The sequence below is a fragment of the Silurus aristotelis genome (assembly GCF_946808225.1).
Source record: "Silurus aristotelis genome assembly, chromosome: 13".
Taxonomy (NCBI): domain Eukaryota; kingdom Metazoa; phylum Chordata; class Actinopteri; order Siluriformes; family Siluridae; genus Silurus; species Silurus aristotelis.
In genome coordinates, this window is record NC_139586.1 from 9,337,758 (window position 1) to 9,357,277 (window position 19,520).

Here is a 19,520-nt window from a genome sequence, read left to right on the forward strand (position 1 = left end):
AATAAATAGTTTAAAAATCATATATTGTGATTTCTGGATTTTTTTTTTTAGATTATGTCTCTCACAGTGGACATGCACCTACGATGACAATTTCAGACCCCTCCATGATTTCTAAGTGGGAGAACTTGCAAAATAGCAGGGTGTTCAAATACCTATTTTCCTCACTGTAATTGCTGACTGTTGTAACCTTCAGAAAATTTAGTTTTAATCTTTTTCCATGCTACAGTCATTGTTCTCTAATTTTAGTGTGTTTTCTGCAAAATAATGGGGGTTTTTTTTGGAAAAGCCTTAGTTTGGTGTTCTGGTAGCATGGTATAGACAGGACAAAAACTCCTTGAACTGTTGAGCAGTGAAGACATTATTTCAGAATTGTTCAATTTTAAAAACATTGTTCTCTAATTTTGATCTCCAGTGTTTATATATATATATATATATATATATATATATATATATATATATATATATATATATATATATATATATATATATATATATATAAACACGATTCCAAAAAATTTGGGACACTGTACAAATTGTGAATAAAAACAGAATGCAATGATGTGGAAGTTTAAAATTTCAATATTTTATTCAGAATACAACATGGATGACATATCAAATGTTTTAAAATGTATAATTTTAAGGGAAAAATAAGCTGATTTTGAATTACATGGCATCAACACATCTCAAAAAAGTTGGGACAAGGCCATGTTTACGACTGTGTGGCGTCCCCTCTTCTTTTTATAACAGTCTGCAAATGTCTGTGGACTGAGGAGACAAGTTGCTCTAGTTTAGGTATTGGAATATTGTCCTTTTCTTGTCTAATACAGGCTTCTAGTTGCTTAACTTAGGTCTTAGGTCTTCTTTGTCGCATCGTCCTCTTTATGATGCGCCATATATTTTTTATGGGTGAAAGATCTGGACTGGAGGCTGGCCATTTCAGTACCTGGATCCTTCTTCTACGCAGCCATGATGTTGTAATTGATGCAGTATGTGGTCTGGCATTGTCATGTTGGAAAATGCTAGGTCTTCCCTGAAAGAGACGACGTCTGGATAGGAGCATATGTTGTTCTAAAACTTGGATATACCTTTTAGCATTGATGGTGCCTTTCCAGATGTGTAAGCTGCCCATGCCACACGCACTCATGCAACCCCATACCATCAGAGATGCAGGCTTCTGAACTGAGCGCTGATAACATCTTGGGTTGTTTTTGTCCTCTTTAGTCTGGATGACATGGCATCCCAGTTTTCCAAAAAGACCTTAAAATTTTGATTCGTCTGACCACAGAACAGTTTTCCACTTTGCCACAGTCCATTTTAAATGAGCCTTGGCCCAGAGAAAATGCCTGCGCTTCTGTATCATGTTTAAATATGGCTCCTTTTTTGACCTATAGAGTTTTAGCCGGCAACGGCGAATAGCATGGTGGATTGTGTTCAGCAACAATGTTTTCTGGAAGTATTCCTGAGCCCATGTTGTGATTTCCATTACAGTAGCAATCCTGTATGTGATGCAGTGCCGTTTAAGGGCCTGAAGATCATAGGGCATCCAGTATAGTTTTTCCGGCCTTGACCCTTACGCACAGAGATTGTTCCAGATTCTCTAAATCTTTGGATGATATTATGCTCTGTAGATGATGATAAATTAAAACTTTTTGCAATTTTTCTCTGAGAAACTCCTTTCGGATATTGCTCTACTGTTTTTTGCCACAGTATTGGGGGAATTAGTCATCCTCTAACCATCTTGACTTCTGAGAGACACTGCCACTCTGAGAGGCATTTTTTATACCCAATCATGTAACCAATTGACCTAATAAGTTGCAAATTGGTCCTTTTTTGGAATGTGTAGTCCTTAATAAATCTAAAATGAGCCAATATTTGGCATGACATTTTAAAATGTCTCACTTTCAACATTTGATATGTTATCTATATTCTATTGTGAATAAAATAATTCTCTCTGTGTTCGCTTTCAGGGAGCGGAAGCGTTTCCCTGAACGCAACAAAAAAAAGAGTCCATTGCTGGGATGGCCCTTCACAATCTTCCCGGCTCTGGTCCGGCACCACGTGCTGTAAATGTCCTGCAGGTTAGGAAGTTTGGTGTGGATGGTACATTCAGCTGAACGCACCACCCTTTGGAGGGCTCGCCTGTCCTGCATGGTGCTGTTCCCGAACCAGAAAGTGATGCTACCTGTCAGAACGCTCTCAATGGTACAGGTGTAAAAAGTCTTTAGCACCTGAGAGGGTAGTTTAAAGTCCCTTAAGCGTCTCAGATGGTACAGACGCTGCCGGGCCTTCTTCACCAGGGTGTTGACAGGACCAAGACAGGTCCTGTGTGAACACCTAGGTACCGGAAACTGTCTACTCTCTCCACTAGGGTCCTGTTGATGTTTAGCGGTTGGTATGACCGCTCCTGCTTCGTGCTAAAGTCCACTATCAACTCCTTAGTCTTGCTGATGTTCAGGAGAAGGTTGTTCTCTTGGCACCATCTCTCCAGGTTTTTACCCTCCTGTAGGTAGGCCGTCTCATTGCTGTTGGAGATCAGACCCACCACAACAGTGTTGTCAGCAAACTTGATGGTGGTGGAGTTGGAAGTAGCCACACAGTCGTATGTGTACAGTAAGTACAGCAGGGGGCTCAGAACACAACCCTGGGGAGCTCCAGTGCTGAGTGTGAGGGTGGATGAGGTGTGTTTTCCAACCTGTACGGCTTGTGGTCTGTCTGTCAGGAAGTTAGAGATCTATTGGCAGAGCAGCAGAATGTGGAGGAAATTATTGTGTTAAAAGCTGAACTGTAGTCCACAAACAGCATCTTTGTATAATTCCCTTTCATGTAGTCCAGGTGGCTCATCATAGTGTGAGCCATGTAATATGTACATTATATGTATAATTGTATAGACGGTTATATACAGTATTTATAAAGGGATCTAATGGTTTAGTGTAGAGTTCAGTAGTGTCATAGTGAATGGAAAAAAGCTGTCACTGAACCTGCTGGTTCTGGTAAGTATGTTCCTGTATCTCCCTCTTGATGCAAACAGTTTATGATTGGGAAGAGTCCTTAATAATGTTGTAAGCTCTGCGCAGACATCTGCTGTGGTGAAGGTGTTCAATGGCAGGTAGTTGAGTGCCAGTAATGCGTTGGGCAGTTTTTGACCACCCTTTGCAGGGCTTTACGTTCACACACAGTGGAGCCTCCGTACCATACAGTGATGGAGTTGGTCAGTATGCTCTTGATGATGCAGCTGTAGGCTGCCCACCCAATGTCCCAACGATGGAATACACTGGTGTGGGTGAAGGTATGCTGTGTGATAGTCTTTCTCGCACGGCTGTAAATGATTACTCAAATGGATTGCACTTTGTTACAAAATTGAATTATTACATTATGCAAGTAAAGTAGCTTGAACTCCAGGACCTTCTAAGTCACCTTTCCATGACCCGGCCATCTTCCCAGGAGGGAAAGAGGGGTCTCAATGATGGGTGACTGGGCAGCTGAACAAATGGCTTTTTCTCCTCAGATCAAAGAGATCCTCTGTTTAGATTAGAAGGTTTATTGTTTTGTTGCATGGTAGTTCTCGGGTTCTGGCCTCATGAAGTTGCATGGCAGTTCTCGGGGTCTGGGATCATGAACAGATCTGACCATTCTTACAGTTTGTCCACTGGCCCCCTGGGGCAAATTCAGAGCAGTCTCTGATGGGCCATCATTGGATGGTGATTTTTGTCTGTGGTTCAGTGATATTATAGTCGATGCAAAGCTGGTACCTGCAAAGGACTAAGGGTTATGGCAGAATAAACCAAAGTTCGTAGGGAATGAATACGGTGTCGGAAGTAGCAGCACTGGAACAGAATGAATACAAAGATGAGGGAACTGCTAATGGCACACCCTCTATTTACCCAATCCCACCAGGTGTAGACATACTGTGCCGAGCGGGTGGATTAGCTGGATAGGATGTTTGCAGTCTTCTTAGCCAGGTTTGTCTCCACCTGTGCTTGGTAACCGTGGCTTGGGAGAGTGACAGGTTGAAATGGTCAGTGAAAATCTGTGCCAGTTGTCCAGCGCATGCTCTGAGAACACATCCCGGTATGCCAACCGGGCCAGCTGCCTTGTTTGCATCCACTCTGCAAGAGTCTATGGTTAAGGTGAAATGTCCAATGCCTTGATCAAAATGAGCAAAAAAGTGATTGAGTTCATCCAGTTGGAAGGCACTGCTGGTTGGTTGAGATCGAGCTGTAGGTTTGTAGTCTGTGATGGTTTGGATGCCTTTCCACATGCGTCTGGGGTCAGAGTTGTGGAAGTTTTTTCTGCCTATTAGTCAGGGAAGGGTTATGAGGCCATTTTTAAACAATTTAAAGTCCATTATTTCTACCGTAACTTTTCAATTGTTCATTTTACAAGTAAAAAACATTCAAAACAGTTTAAAATTGTCCCAGCAATTTCAACCCATAGTAAGAATGTGAAATGCTCAGAGAAATTGGAAAAAACAACACTATTTGCATCTCAGTCTCTACAGGCCTCAGTTAGCAAGTAAAAGGTGAAGGTTCATGACAGTACAATAAAAAAAAAAAACTGAACAATTATGGGTTTTTTTGGAAAGGTTACCAGGTGAAAGCTTTTTCTCTCTAAAATTAACATGGCATCATGGCTTAGGTTTACAAAGATGCATCCGAACAAATATCAGCCCAAACAATGTCAAGCATGATGGTGGAAGAGTGAATATTATGGCTTGTTTCGCAGCCAACCTAGGCATCGTGCAGTTGTTGAGTCATTGAGGTCATTAAGACTGACAGCTAAAGCTAGGCTAAAACTAGCTTATGTAACAGGACAATGATCCCAGGCACACCAGCAAATATACAACAGAATTGCTGAAAAAGAATCAAGGTGTTCAGACCTGAAATGAGGCAGGACTTTAAGAGAGCTGTGCATAAACAAATGCCTGCAAATCTCAGTAAACTAAGGCAAAAGTTGTGAATACACGGCATAATATGTCATGTATTGTCAGTGTTGTTTATATGAGGTTGTATTTACCTAATTCAAAGACCTTATAATGACCAGAACATTTTAGCTATTTCCTGATTACTAAAACCATAGAATTCTGAGATTTTAGTAATCAGGACTAAATCAGAGATGATGTTCTGTAATTTTCACATGTCTGTACATTACTTATGTAGTGCTGAAATTAAAGGTCTGTATCAATTGAAACAAGTCACATAGTAACTGACGATTGCAACACATTTAAATGTATGAGTTCACCAGAGGGGATTTTGGTTAAAAATGCCCCTTTAAAAGCAGAAAGCAGTCTTTGCATTACACTAAAACATTGAACATTGAATAGGACTTGTTTAGTTGCAGGGATGCTTATTTACTTGTACCATTTCCTATAATAGGCCTTATTAACTTACAGTATGCTGTAATACTAAATCATCTTCCATAATGTTGTAATCTTAAAGATGTTACAATTTTAAAAGCAGTTGAATTTATTTGTAATTTCACCATGAACCTAAAAAACAGAATTTAAGGGGCAATGGGATCATAGATGGAGATGTTTGGACTTGAAAAAAATATCTGTCTGGCCAAAGATCTGTCACAAACCAATAACCTAGTTTGGACAGAGGTAATATCTGCTCAGTATAAGCCTGGAACCCAGCCTGCCCTCACCATCTGCTTAGAGAAAAGAGCTACAGCCTGGATGCTAATCACTTTGGCATGTTTTTTTTTTTTAAGATATGGGGTTTACAAGAACCGAAAGATCACTGAAGCAAATTGCCCCCTAGTTTTATCCTATTCATTTCTGATTTGCGCTCAGCTTCTACAAAAAATAGGATATTGGGCTGCTGGTAATGAAATAAACTGCCCAGTTAACTAAACCAGCATTAACTAAAAACTATGACCTTCTGGACTCATAACTTCCGAGTAGTTTCTCAGAAGACTCATACGACAATTAATACATTTGTATCTTAATAACATTGCCACATTTAGAGGTTTACAATACATTGTGTACATTTACAGTACAAAAAATTTATACTGTATATGCTTTCATCATCAAGCAGGATCAACCATTGTAATGTCCAGCTACCAGCCATAGATTTGAGTGTGCCAGACAATTAAGTCTACTATAAGCTATTATCTAGCCTAATGCACAAGCCAATCATCTGGCAACAGTGCAGTGTGATGTTTCTAATATCCTTGTTTTTGGCTAACAGTGGTGGTGGTTGTCTACTGTTGTAGTCCGTCTGCCTCAAAGGTTTTACGTGCTGTGCATTTTGAGATGCTTCTCTGCATGCCACGACACCATTCTGTTTCTCTATTTAACCCTGATCTGACCACCAGGCTTTTTCATCCAATTGATTGTTGTTCACTAGATGCATTATTTTATTCGCTGTAAACTCTAGAGACGGTTGTGCATGAAATCCCAGGAGATCAATGGTTTGTGAAATACTGCTACACACCCATTGGTGAAAGTCAATGAGGTCAATTCATTTTTCCCATTCTGATATTTGTTGAGAAGTCATTGAAATTACTAGACCATGATTTTTATGCACTGCATTACTGCCACATTTAGTGTAGCAGAGAATCTCCTGGAAATATGAAAACTGAATTAAACACATCATTCCAAACCTTCTCTTAAACACCAGACCACAAAATTATAATATGATGTGAAGCATTACAAATGATATTACACTATAACTGAGTTATATGCTCATGCACAGCAAGTTGAAGTGGGTGGGGGACATAACAGCATTGGTCAATAGTCTTTGCTGACAGATTTCTTAATACATTGGAACCCTGTTGTGTCTCGATTCAGTAGGGTGCAGTCAGATTCAACAAAGGCTCTCTGAAGTCTACTTCAGCAAAGAAACCCTAAGGCAATGCAGCAGACACACACACAACTCTCGCAGTCTAATTGATCACAATCTCCCATGTCTGGGTTTAAAATAGCAAACAGAATGGCTACCCACCTGAGCCCATCTGTAGCTGTCTCTGGACTGTTCAGATAGAGGCTGCTAAGGCCAGGAAAGAGAGAAGCACAAAGCAATCATTAGTGCATCCTACTGTCTTGAGTTGGCTAGGTTTGTTTAAATCAGACGCATCTGCTGTGGTTAGATCTGAAGTGCTGTATAATACACCTGACTGAACTAATCAACCGCTCCCAAAACAATTGAATGTTAAAGGCAAGTGTGTGCTTAACATTTTAGGCTTGTCTACAAAACTTTACTAGAGATGCAATCCATCTATTATGCATGCCTAGTATAATTTTGTATTTGGAATAAACAGTACTGACTGGTTTGCTCACATTTACTGTAGTATCTACTGTAACCCTGTATATTCTTAAGCAAGTCTAATGTTATATTGTCAGGGATCCACCAGCCACACCCTAGCCAATCCCTTCAATCACTCCAAGCAGCTCACCAACTTACTAATCATCCACACCTGGTCCAAATCAGTCCCAACACTATAATAACCCCGTTCATCCACAAGCTCATCGTCCGTTCTACAGCTTAGGCTAATGAACATTCCGGACTACCCAAGCTACTCCGTTTGGTTTTCGCTTAGCATGCAAGATTCTGTGTGTTATCTGTTCTCACTCTGCCACAGTTTTTCTCCTGGGTTAGTTTACCCTAGTTGGGTGCTATTTAGTTTCGTGCTTTCTGCCTTGCCCTTTTTTTGCTCATTAAAAGGCCGTCGTTGAATTCACTTGGTTTCCAGTACGTTCTTTGCGCCTGACATATATACAGCAATATATATATATTTTTTAATTAATAATTCTTTTAGACTGACTGTATATACTGTAAGATCATGTCATATAACTTCAGATCTAAAATCACACAATTTTTATAATAATTCTAATAATAATAATAATAATATATATTTTTTTATTGAAATAGATTTGCTTATTTTGTCAAATTCTATGTATAGTATTTATTTTTATATAGACAACTTATTTACAGCAAACAATTCTATGCATGCATTTTATGTAGCCCTGTGTAAACGTCTGTTTGTTGTAGTTCGTTTTGTGTTACCTTGTGTCCATTTGCTGTTTAATGTAGCACATCAGAATTAGAGAAATGTATATGGTTGATATGACAAAAAAAAAGCCACTTGACTTGAATGGTTCAAACTATTTATTTAATAATAATGCAAATATAAAAAAATTTTTGAGAGTGCTTTTAGACATCTGGATACCTCTAATGCCCATTAACCTCAGTAGTAATTTTTTGACAGTGTCTGTGAAAAGTTTGAAAACATCTAGTCATTTATCGTTTTTAAGAGACACATGCATGTTTCTTGTTTAACCTCCATGTCATTTAGTGTCAAGTGTGCACATCACAAAACCAATTTTTTGCTCCTCTGATCAAATTGCGAATGCTTTAGTGCATTCATTTAATAGATTGTGTACACGTGTTTGCTGTTTTACCTAAATCGTCTTAACCTCCAAAACATCTCAGCATCAGTTCATGGCATACAGTTTTTCTCAGCTGCTTTAAAGCATTTCTCAAATCATCCTAAATATTTGCAATATTTGCATTTTTAAAACAGTTTTTACAAACAGCACAACAAATTTGATTTTTTTTGCAAAAGCCTATAGTTTTCTCGAACCTCTTAGTTCATCTCTCAAAAGTAAGTATTTTGAAATGATGTATTTTCATCTTATCAGAATGAAAAGTGTCAATGCCTTTGTCAATGGAACCATTTTGCATTCAATGACTTAAGCAATTAACCAGGATGTTTTTGGGGTTAAGACTATTTAGGTGAAACCAGTATAATATATTTTGATCAACATGGCATTAACAGCTGATAATGTAGAAAATAGCAGACAATTGTACATAATCAAAAAAAATAATAATGTACCAAAGCATACACAATTTGATCAAAGCAACAAGAAATGTTTTTATGATGAGCACAAATGACTAAATGATGTGGAGGTTAAATAAGTAGTTCTGAGAATTTAATTTCTGATCTGCAAAACGCTCCAAAGCAACTGAGAAAAACTGAGGGTTCCTGAGGGAACGAGACGATGCGTCGAAACGCTTTGGGAACCCCTCGTGTTGTCCACGCTCTGAACCACATGTGAAATCTGGCCAGTAGGCAAGTCGTGAGGTCATCGGCGGGCAATGTCGTGACAACCAGAAGTTACAAAATGGCTGCGAGGTGGTAGCGACATTAGCTTCTGCAAAAAAGAGAAGGTAAGTGGCGCAGGAATGCAGGGAGTGTGGCCCAGGGACGCAGCGTCTTGTTCCCTCTGGGAACTAGGGTTACATACGTAACCTAGAGACGTTCCCCATTCGGGAACTCGAGCTGCGTCGGAACGCTTTGAAAACGCCACACTGACCAGACCCTGCTTAGTGTGTGAGAGCCTCACAACCTCACAAGCACGTAGGACAGAGGAGCCCGGAGTGGCTTTGAGGTCAAGGTCATAAAACCTGATGAAGGTCAGCTGGGTGGACTAGTCCACAGAGTCACAGATGTCCTGGAGTGGGACCCCAGTGGACCAAGCCATAGAGGCAGCCACACTCTGAGTGAAGTGAGCCTTGACCCCGAGCGGAGCGGTGAGATCGGAGGACTCAAAAGACGATGAGATAGCATCCAATACCCACTTGCTGAGAGTCTGCTTATGGCAGGGAATCCCTTCCTGTTAGGGCCATAGCAGACAAGGATGAACACACAGCCGATATTTTTGCTTGCTAGCCATGCTTGAACAGAATCTCTCACACAAAGCGCTTACCTGAACAAGCAGAAGCTAATGTCGCTACCACCGTGTAGCCATTTTGTAGCTCCTGGTTGTCGCGACGTCGCCCGCCAATGACATCACGACTTGCCTAGTGGCCAGATTTCACACATGGTTCAAAGCATGGACAACGCGAGGCGTTCCCAAAGCGCTGTGATGCAGCTCGAGTTCCTGTATGGGGAACTTCAATTTTACTAATGAAGGGGAGTGTATGGCATCAGATCAACCAATAATCAATTAGTTCTCTAAAACAGGTTGAAGGTGAATCTCATGAACCTTCAATTGGTGAGCGTATGCAGACAGCAAAACACAAAATTATGACTTCTGAAAATGAATAAACAACCAAGAAATTAACAAACACTAGTACAGTACAGTAAAAGTGTAAATCCTGTCCGGTCTCATGCAATCAATGTAAATTAAATTTGCAATCAAATAAATACATTTGTGCTGCTGAAACTCATATATACCATACAGACGAAATCCAGCCTTGTGCATGTTCAATCATGGTAATCCAAACAGTACTTCATATGAAAAAATACCGAAACTGTGCACCGTCATACTGACAACATGACTAAACATTCTGACGATCTTGTTTGTGAACAGTGACTAAAAGACTTTTTATTCTGATGGCAATGAGATGTTTATTGACACAAATACTTACTTTTGAGAGATGAACTAAGGATTTTAAGAAAAGTGAAGGCTTTTGCAAGAAATCCAATGTATTGTGCTGCTTGTACAAATTGTTTTGAAAATGCACTTACTGGTTTGCAAATATTAAGGATGATTTGAGAAATGCTCCAAAGCAACTGAGAGAAACTGTAATAGCAATTGATGGAGAGATTTGAGAAAATTGATTCATAATGAATGATACTGATGTTTGTTTTAGCTTGTATAAATAATAGAAATGTGAATTGTTATAATATCTGTGAGTTACATAAAAAGGAGATTTAGAAATTACTGTATTAGTCCAAGCTCATCATTTATTCAACAGTTTCTCTCAATGTTTGCAAAATATACATTTGTGTTTTCTCAATCTGAAAGTGTATATTCTTTCAACATTAGATCTTGTGCAACTTTTTTTATTTCCTCTGGTCTTTTGATGTTTTGTACAATCAGCTAGTTTACAATCAGCTATTATTCTTAAATGCTATAATATATATATATATATATATATATATATATATATATATATATATATATATATATATATATATATATATATATATATATATATATATATATATATATATATATATATATATATATATATATATATATATATATGCCATTTACAATATAGCCACAAGAAACAGCCTTTATGCTTTGCTTTTGAACAGCTTTTTTCAAGGACATTTTTATTAACTAATTAGTATTTTTTTTACTGGCCAATTTAAGCATTATAACTTCCTTTGAGGTGTGTGGCCAATGGAATTAGTGACTGCTACATGATGCGACAAATGATTTCCCTCTGCCGGCCTTGCGTGCTGCTTAACACCTCCACTTATTGCTGTCTCACTGTAGATGAATATTCATACAGCTTGTTACCAACAATAGAACATTAGTTCTGGTTGCTGGGAGAGGCTGTCGAGCTAAACAGCTCCAGGCACACTGTCCCATGCTTCAAAGCTAGACTTTTTAGCGCAGCCTGATATATCGCCTCATGCTGATTACTCCATTTAAAGCCTCATTTTGCAGCTTGCATAAACAGTGTTTGTCCCACTCGGCATGGTGGTGAGACTGTGATTATTCCTTCATGCTCCTGTCGTCCGCCAGCAGCTCCAAATGGCTTCTTGGAACCTCTGGTGAGCTCTGGCATGCCACTGCCTACAGGCTTGATAGCTCTAATGTATATTAGTTGTGTGCTAAGTGCTTCACAGTATTGTTTGTTCCATATTTCTGAGGATGTGTTGCAAAGGGTAAAGAACCCTCATCAGCAAAACCATTCTGTATGCTATTTGGCTGTTGCCCAGTTCCTGTGTTGGAACCTCTTTCCGTTGACTGAATTATACAAGAGTGCTACATTACTACAGAATTGATCACTGTTTAGCGTCAGCTTCACTGTTTAAATTCTGTTTCTATAGATATAAATGTGGGATTATTAGACAACTGTGGGTCAGTATGTCCCCTTGTATGTCTTTCAGTATGTATAGTTTCTGCATCGACTGAATTGACCAGCTGAATTGCTAGGCAGTCACATCTATTCTAATTGGTAACATTATCCCTTTATAATTTAGAGGCTAGCTATAATAGTAACTTGCTCAATAATCCTGCAGAAGTTCTTTATAGTTCTATATTTGGTCCCCTATTTTATTAACTGTGCAATAAAAGGTCACTTGGCCAAGGACACATCCCTGAGGAACCTCAGCACATTCTGTGGCTTGCTTTAACTAGGAGATTACATCGTCTTGACAGCTTTAGTCTGCTCTCAAATTCTTTGGGAAAAAAAAAAAGGTAATGGGATTTTATTTAAATTGCCCTGCAAAGAGCGCAGCTTTGGAACTCTCTTAGACTCTGTGAAGGAGATGCATTTTTTGTTCAAAATAACCTCTTATGAACCATCAGACCACCAGAAGAGTATTATTACGCAAAAGGGGTTATTATAGGAAAGGTCTTGCGCTGCTTTTTGTTTGCCTGAGGTCATGTAGTATCAACTGATACAAAATGGCTCCTTACAAATGCTTGTGTAATAGACCATTGTGCTTCAAAACATCAAGGTCGGGTCTTCAGGGAGATGAAGAGTAGAGTGGGCAATGTGGCACTGCATCTAATGCCTCTAATCTTCTATGTGGATCTGTCTTTGTTGTGCTTTTTTGCATGGATAATACAAAGAATATAAAGGGGCAGATGGAGTAGAAACAGGAGCTGTCATTTTGTGGGCTTTTCAAAGCACCCTCAGCTTTTCAACGCAAGCCATTTTACACAATTTTTTTGTTTTTGTGTGGTTTTTTTTACATGGTTGAAGGCTTCTGGTTTGTCACTGTCTGATATTTTTCCCAATCAACAGCAAACAATGTGATTTATTTATATATGAATGGAACATGTGTGTTATTTTTTTCTACATACAGTACAAACTGCAAGTTTATTTTAAGCCATTACAAGCCTTCATTGGTTCTTATTCTTCTTGTCCTATAGCCCATTTACACTTGTTTTTGCTTTAGAACAAGGATAAATTCTATATCTATGTCATGCTTATTAGCTACACACTCACACAGTGCACGGAGCACCTATATAGTGTGTATTTTGTACAATACAAGCTATTAGTCCCATTTATTTATAGTTAATACATTCATTTTTAGGAAACTAATGTAAATGGGCGAAATAAGATAATTAATAATGACCTTATAAATAGCTGGTAATGACATACAAATCAATAATTAGTCGCACACAAATGCAGTTATTGATCATTAAATGCTGACTGATTTCTGGTCCTAAAAATAGTGTTACCAAGGAATGAATGGCATCTTAGTGATTCCTTACACAGTAGAAAACACATCCTAGTGGAGATCTTTAGCAAAAATGTAAACAAATGTTTACATTTCAGATTGGAAAAAAAAAAATTATTGAGTCTACATGATCTTTCAGAGGCCAGAGTGATGATGTATGTATAGGATGTATGTATGCCCTCGTTGAAGCACATATCTACTGTGCTGCTGTGACCCTTGAAATGAATAGGAATTTTTATAATGAGCTCTCTTTTGGCTGTAGAAGCTATTGAAGTGTCATTGAACAAGGAAGTGGTGTATGCCATTGAATAGTGAGGCTTAATGTGTTATTGCAATGAGAAGCATGGTTCAAATGCCCCTTCGGAATCCATTACGTATGTAGTAGCATAGCTTGAAAGGTCCTCTGTCATATTTGAAAAGGCTCATGTCTTTTTTTGTGTTCTCTGCATATATTTTTAATCTAGACTGCTCCTTTCCTCTATGAGGCCTTTTTCCCCTTCAAATCATCTTTAGCAGAGACGTTGGACCCCACCTTCAGACTTCATGAAACCGTTGCAAAGGTATGTTTATTCACTGAATTCCAGGTAAAGGACCCTTTTAATTATTCAGCTTTTGTCAGATTGCTCTTGAGTAGCATGAATTAAAAATTGTCTGCATAGTCACCAATTTAGTTTTGGCAGAACCTAAATGTGACATGAGGACAGGTAGTGTATTTTTTTTGGGTGTGCTTAGCGTGAAAGTTTTGCTTCCTGACAAACCATTCGCTTTACTGCTACTTAAAACTGAATCTTTCCTATTTCTCCTGTTTATGAATTTTAAAAACGGCCGAGTGCAAAACTCGATAATAATCTCAGACTCTTAAATAGACCATCATATTTTTGGATGCAGTTAAATACATTGAAGACTTTTCATTCCTCACCTTCGAAGACTTGTTCTTTTTCTTTTCACACGGCGACATCGCTTAAAGTAGCGCACAGTGAAATGTGTCGCTTTGGAAAAGAAGCTTAAAGGCAGGGCTCTGTGTTTTTTCTTCACTCTAACATCCCTGGCAAACAACAATGTGCGATTATGATGGATGAGCATAATTCATTCTCCACATAAATGCGCATACTAAAAGAGTACTTCCAGGCTGTATATCAATAAACACCTCGTCTGGGATTTAGATTCTAAACCAGGTTCTTAGCTTATGTTTTATTTGTGACTTAGAGAATACAAGAGCATTTGTCTCAAATTTGGAAATATGGATTCTCACACTGTCATAAATTCCTCTGCTTGCCACACATCACAATTCCCATAACATCTCATGTGCTTTTTTTTTTAATTAGTTCTTTATGCTCTTTTATTTATTACACATTTGTGCACCATTTATATTCCTTTTTTGCCCTGTCTCCGTCCCTGTCCTGTCATTGACCTGCTACCTGATTGTGTTCACCTGAACAGTGTTTGATTAGTCTGTGTGTGTGTGTTTAATGTAAAGTCTCATTAGTAGTATCTTACCAATAGTATTTTACCAAGCAGTTGTCACTTGCCTTTAAACTCTGCATGTATACTTTGTTAATGGATATTATAATGTACTGTTGTGGTGATAGTGCAGACCAGCAGGCGACTTGGCCTGATGAGCTACTTTCAGCTAAATAATTTGCATAAATGAATGTGATTGGCCACAGCAGCTGATCTACTACAGGAGATGAAATTATTAATGTTTAGAAAAACATTTTAATGACTTTCAGAACTGTTGCTCTGCTACTGTACAACAGCTGACAATAGCTGCTTTAGTTTCATTTTTTTATTTTTATTAATGCCTAATGTTTAAACTTTACTGGTGTTAAGAAATGAAAGCCATCTTGAGTCTGATTTGGAATTCAATGTGTAAACCTGGAAGTGTCAAAATATCAGGAAAGAAGGACTAAAAATCTTTCCTGAATAAAAAACAGTGAGAGAGGAGAACGTGTTCTCAGAGATACAGACACACACACAGATACAGACGCACACACACACACACACACACACACACACACACACACACACACACACACACACACACACACACACGCTAGGTTGAATTTCTAAACCTGGTCTAGAGGTCCTGTGGGACTACACCAAATGCAATACTTTGAGAGGGAGCAAAGAAAGGGGGGGGGATATCATAAAAACATTCAAACAACAAGAGAGGGTTTACAGTGCTCATTTGTCTGAAAGGTGAATCAGATTTTAAATACTGTTGTTTTAAAAGAAAATTTTAACCTTGACTAGAACTTATTCACATTTAACATAAATTTGTTTAGAATATTGTTCGGAAAATGCAAGTGATGTAGATGGAATAATCACATACAGTATAAGTGATGTTTTATTGCAATGTGGGCATGTGTGTGTGTGTGTGTGTGTGTGTGTCTCTGGTGAATTACATGATAGGATTTATTTATGCATGCAGAAGTTTTTTGTTGATGTAAAAGAAATGCCTGCAGTCACACACATCGTGTAAGCACATGGGGAACATGTTTCAGAAATAACACATGCACATGATTCATAGCTCTAACATGGATGCTGTGCATCATAAGCGTAAACATATTTCCTATTTGCTCGACGCTCCTACCCACTTTACTCTCAAGTGTGCCTTCTGCAAATTTGCAAATTTATGTCAGATTTTGCCCACAAGGATAAAAAAAATATATAGTAAAAAAAAAAAAAAAAAGTGTTTTTTTTTTTTTTTTTCTAAAATCCATGATGTCTTATTAGACTTTAAGATAAGTTTTGCCACTCATGATCAAAAGTGGTACAACATGCTAGCATTTTTTTGGGGGGGTGAAAACAGAAAAAAAAAAAAAACACAGCTTGATATAGTGTTAAAGGCAGCTGGGTTTTATCCATTATATCATGAAACTAATGTGTTCACTAGCTTTAGGTTACGTAATGGAATCTTAACCTACAAGATGTAAAAATATCTACACTATATGGACAAAGTATGTTTTCCAGCTACTTGCCAGTATTTGTGCTTCTTCCTCAAACTGTTAACACAAATTTGGAAGCATACGATTGTTTTTGGATGTCTTTGACTAGGATACCAAAACCTGTTCCAGAATGACAATTCTCTTATGCACAAAGCAGGAGATTTGGTTTACATAGGTTGAACTGGTAGATCTTACCCTGCTATAGGCTTCTGGCCTCAAATCTATTGAATTGGAATGATTTGGAATGCTGACAGCACTCCAGGCCTCCTTATTCTACATCTGTACCTACATTTACTCACACCATTGTGACTAAATGAGTAATTAATAATAATAATTATTATTAAGTATTAACACATCAATAGCGGAAAAATAATTCATTTTACTAGTGTACAATAATAATGTTTCCCCAACCTATCAAATTAATATTTAATAAAAAATCAATGGAAATTTCTAAATAAATTGCTTTGATTTAGATTTTGCAGTGTTCTTTGTGTATCTTCATACTCATCATGATCATTAAAATAAAAAAAAAAACTGGATAAAGCCAATCCTAGCGAGATAGTCGGTTAATCAGGTCTTTGGCTATAGTTATTTCTGGCACATTGACGTAGGAGCTGGTTTTAGTGACTTAGAATATGACGTGTGTCCACATTATCCTGCCAATTTGTGCCTGTAGAGTAACGGTAATTACTGTGAATTTCTTTTACAAGGTTGTCACAGCGACTCACAACAGCTCAGGAACATTGTGTTTTAGAGTATTTCTGCTAGACTCAATACATGTATTTTTTCTACCATTTTACCCAAAGAAATCCTATGCACTGCAGCTCTAAGGTTGTATTATGACAATATTCCTTACAATATAATTGTTAACACATAATGATTTATTTTACTTATTTTCTAGCTCAGTGTACCTCTGGCAGGTCAGATATAAAAGTGGAGAAGTCAAATATCAATGTTAAAAACGGAGTAACTACTATATATGTTTCTACATTTATTCAGAGTAAATATGCACAGCACCTAAAATTGTATAATGATACAAAATAAAAATCTTATAAGCAAAAAAATGATAAGGCAAAAAAAATATTGCATTGTCAGGGGAGAGGGGAATGAGAGCTCATATGGGTAATCGGTAATGAGAGACAGGTGAGTGGCAGAACGAGGCAGTGTGACAGCTGCCGAGGATGTGGCAGGTGGATTCCTGACATTACCCCTCTCTCCAGGGGTGGCACCTGACGCCCCAATTACCACCCACACCAGGCGGGCCAGGGCACTCCGAGGAAGGCCCCGGTAACCGTCCAGGGTCGAAGGAGGAGGCCTGGAACACACCGCCAAGAAACCGGAGAATTCTGAGCGACGTCCTCGGCAGGGTGCAGAACTCTAAAATATAGCGGCGCACTCATAGAAACTCTGAGACGGAGCGGCGCTCGTGAGAACTCTGAGACGGAGCGGCGCACTCGTGGGAACTCTGGGACAGAGCGGCACGCTTGTGGGATTTCTGGAGCAGAGCGCTCGGAGGAACTGAAGGTGCAGGCATGGAGCTCTGCCGTTGTCATCCCCAACATCCCCAGGAGTTGTCTAATGAATTTAGCATATGAGCCAAAATTTCCTCCTTTCACGCTCCAGAGCTTGCTGGCTACAGAAAGAGCATCTCCAGAAAGGAGGGAAATGCAAAAGACGATCTTGGCCTGCTTTGTGGGGAATTGGGATGACTGCACATCTACGTACCAGCCAACGCTCCGTAGGAATCCCCCCCACTCGGCCATCTCACTGGAGAAGCGAGCTGGGAATTCCCCTGGGCTCTCGGGCGATTCCTCTTTCGGTACTGGTCCGACCTTCTGTCAGGGTGCGGACCATGAGCCGGAAGCAGGAGTAGCTCTATCATGTTTATTTGAAGCGCTCAGTACATAGACAGTGGGGAGAGTTTCACGAACCGTAACAAGTGATGAGTCCTGATCGCGGGTGTAATCTTAGGAGCAAAAGTAATCCACAGAAGGAGAGTAATCCACTGAAGGAGAGTAATCCATGGAACAAGGCTGGCAGTCTTGAGTTAGGTCAGGGTCCGAAGCCATTGAGTAGGTCTGACGCGAGTGAGAGGGGAATGAGAGCTTATATGGGTAATCGGTAACGAGAGACACCTGTCTCTCATTAATGCCGGGAGCAACAGAATAGGCAGCCTGGTGGGTGGATTCCTGACACACATTAAGAATTGGTATTGGTATCCAATACCATTTAAAAAAATTTATTTTAAGTTTTACACTAAGAAAGAAAATGTACAATAACTTAAATATTTAACATTCTCAACTTTATTAGCATTTTCTAGGATTATTTCTAGGTCAGAATCTATAATAGTGACCATATGTGATATTCTAAAACATGTTCAGATGACATTTGAAATGTGATTGGATTTAAAATAGATCATGAATTTTTTTCACACATTTATAGAGACTATGTTAGTTTGAGTGTCAACTCTGAAATGTAGCATTTCATCAAAGGGCTTTAGGTATTTGGACCCACTGTATTTACATAGTTTCTATCGCTAATGTTACAGCAAATGTACTAATGTAACCGGTCGCTTGACTCAGATCTCAAATATTCACTCTGGCTAAATGTTAAGCTTTAAATGACAAAAGCATTGGTCAGAGAACAAAATCCCAAAAATGTAAAAAAATATTTTTACATTAAACATTTAAATCATTATGATTTTACTTTTGTGAACACTAAAACTATATAAGTAAAATTTTCCCTAAAACAGTTCACTGCAGCAAAAGTAATTGAGCAAAGTAAAATAACACTCCTGAAGTCTCAAGAGAGCATTTGTTACATTCTTACTATTTCTTTAACAATAACTTGTTAAGGACATTAATAGCTTAATATTTTACCCAAGAGTGTCTGAGTAACAGCTGACATTTTTTTTATAATGTATTATAAGTAATTTTATGTGCTCATAAACAGTTGGTATAGTAGAGGTGCACTGGAACTGGGGCTGACTTTTCTGACTAGTGTGGTTTAACTGGTGGGGTGACCAGGAAGCTATATAAAGCACAGGGCAAGTGGCACAGAGACACAGCATTAGTTCTCTCAGGGAACTAGGGTACCCTTCCAGGAACTCAAGCTGCGTCGAAACATTTTGGGGTGTTCCCCAAAGGGAACATCTCTAGGTTAAGTATGTAACCCTAGTTCCCTGAGGGAATGAGACAATGCATCGAAATGCTTTGGTAAAGCTTTGGGGCATTTGGTAACGCCATGGTCGGCCAACAGGAGGAGACGGATTCCATCCCGGCAAACTCTCTCCAAATTTGCTCCAGCATATGAGGATGGAGCCAACCCTGCCATTAGGGTTGCACAAACCAGTGCCCTCTTAATGCTTGTCCCAAGCCCGGATAAATGGGGAGGGTTGCGTTAGGAAGGGCATCCATA

At 38.8% G+C, this 19,520-nt stretch overlaps 1 protein-coding gene across 7 annotated transcripts in view; it reads left to right on the forward strand.

The window, feature by feature from the left end:
• Positions 1-19,520, forward strand: part of naaladl2 (N-acetylated alpha-linked acidic dipeptidase like 2) — a 318,477-nt gene that overhangs the window by 243,904 nt on the left and 55,053 nt on the right. For all 7 annotated transcript variants that reach the window (XR_014536332.1, XR_014536333.1, XM_083558491.1 and 4 more), the window contains one exon: positions 13,620-13,715. Coding sequence is in view for 5 of the 7 variants with exons in the window: in XM_083558491.1 (XP_083414617.1) it covers positions 13,620-13,715 (96 nt within the window). In the remaining 2 variants the exon portion in view is untranslated. The remainder of the gene's footprint in view (positions 1-13,619; positions 13,716-19,520) is intronic.